This window comes from Sinocyclocheilus anshuiensis, unplaced genomic scaffold, assembly GCF_001515605.1.
Source record: "Sinocyclocheilus anshuiensis isolate Anshui unplaced genomic scaffold, SAMN03320099.WGS_v1.1 scaffold164, whole genome shotgun sequence".
NCBI lineage: Eukaryota > Metazoa > Chordata > Actinopteri > Cypriniformes > Cyprinidae > Sinocyclocheilus > Sinocyclocheilus anshuiensis.
Window position 1 is genome coordinate 1,100,981 of NW_015557128.1, and position 1,494 is coordinate 1,102,474.

The window sequence follows — 1,494 nt, forward strand, 5'->3', positions numbered from 1 at the left end:
GCAAAGACGTCAATATAATGGCTTGTAAACAATGTCACGTAACGTCACATTTACCTCAGAAAAACATATTTGGTGACAATAATCTCATTAGTCAGCTAGAAAAATTAACTGTAGAGGAGCATTTTTTGCTAAATATATGCACCATATATTCATTATAACTTTTACTATTCTTCAATGAAGTAGAAATATTATTATGTAATTGTAACTTATTTTATTATAATTGTAATTTAAACAGTTGTTTTAGCCTAAAAAATCAGTCAGTTTTAACCTTCAATATTATAGTAATGTAGTACCAACAGACTCTCATGTATATTTTACAGCATTAGTTAAGAGATTATTTTTGCTTGAGAAAATTTGTCATGTACTGTACCTGATATTTATCCAAAATAATCGACATCGAGTCGAATCGAATCGGGAATCGAATCGAATCGCAAGCTTGTGAATGAGAATCGAATCGAATTGTGAAATTTGTGTCAAAACCCAGCCCTACCTGTTTCCATGTCCTTTCATATTCCGTTTGACTTATTAATATACTACACTGTGGAAGTGAAATGGGCTGCAAATGGCGTTTGACTGAACCAGTTTACCTTATGATTCCCTCCGTCTCGCTGTGTCTCTTTTTCTCCTTCAGTCGTCTTCATTGTTTTTGTCTGTCTCTTGTCCTCCCTGGTGAGAAGTGGCACTGAACTCTTCCCATCCTGTGTTTTAAAGCAGCTTAAGTGTTCCTCCATGCCGCTGATTTCCTTGTAGGCCTTAAGAAGTGATCACCTTCCTGCTATGCCCTCAGGATTAAACAGGCCAGGCCCGTCTTCTCCCCGCGCCTCGCCCCTACCTTTGTAGTCAATAAAAGACTAACTAGAAAAGAATGAGGAGCTGGGAGAATCAATCTACTGGAAGCCTCCCCACAGTTTTCTCATCACTTCTTGTGTCGTGTGTCATCTCTGTCCATAACGGGGAAAAAGAACAAACTCAGTATGTGGGATGAAGGTTTTTTTTTTTATAGTACGGACTGAGAAAATAGAGTCAGAGAAAAAGAGTGGTTTTGATGGAATGAGTGAGGGAGATAAGTTGTGTTTTATGTTGTGTTCAGACTCACAGCGGGGACGAGTGCTACACAAGCTCGCGTGTTTTCCCTGAGCGTCCGGGGATCTGCTAAAGACGGCAGGCGTCGTGCTTGCTTAAGCTTGAGTGTGTGAAGCAGAGGCCATTCTGAGATTTCAGGCCAGAAACACTTTACACAAAACAAGTGTGTGATGCAGCAGAGCGTACTGTATTTAACAATGCTTTTGTTTTCTGTAGCGGTAACAAACCTCAATACTTAAGGATTTGATTGCCTATTAAACTTGACTTGTTTAGCTAAATTCTGGCATCTTTTCAAACCGTTGTGCCATTAAGATTGTAATTTACCAGCAAGAAACTGGCAGTAGAAGTTTACTACTTTATGACTTTTTTCACAAATGTCAATATATATATATATTTTTTTTTTAATTATTA

General features: G+C 38.1%; 1 protein-coding gene across 1 annotated transcript in view; it reads left to right on the top strand.

The window, feature by feature from the left end:
• LOC107677902 (growth factor receptor-bound protein 14-like) overlaps nt 1-1,156 on the top strand; it is a 92,340-nt gene extending 91,184 nt beyond the window's left edge. The window contains exon 14 of the mRNA XM_016472970.1: nt 1,091-1,156. Within this exon, the coding sequence (XP_016328456.1) occupies nt 1,091-1,156 (66 nt within the window). The remainder of the gene's footprint in view (nt 1-1,090) is intronic.
• Nucleotides 1,157-1,494: the final 338 nt, after the last annotated feature.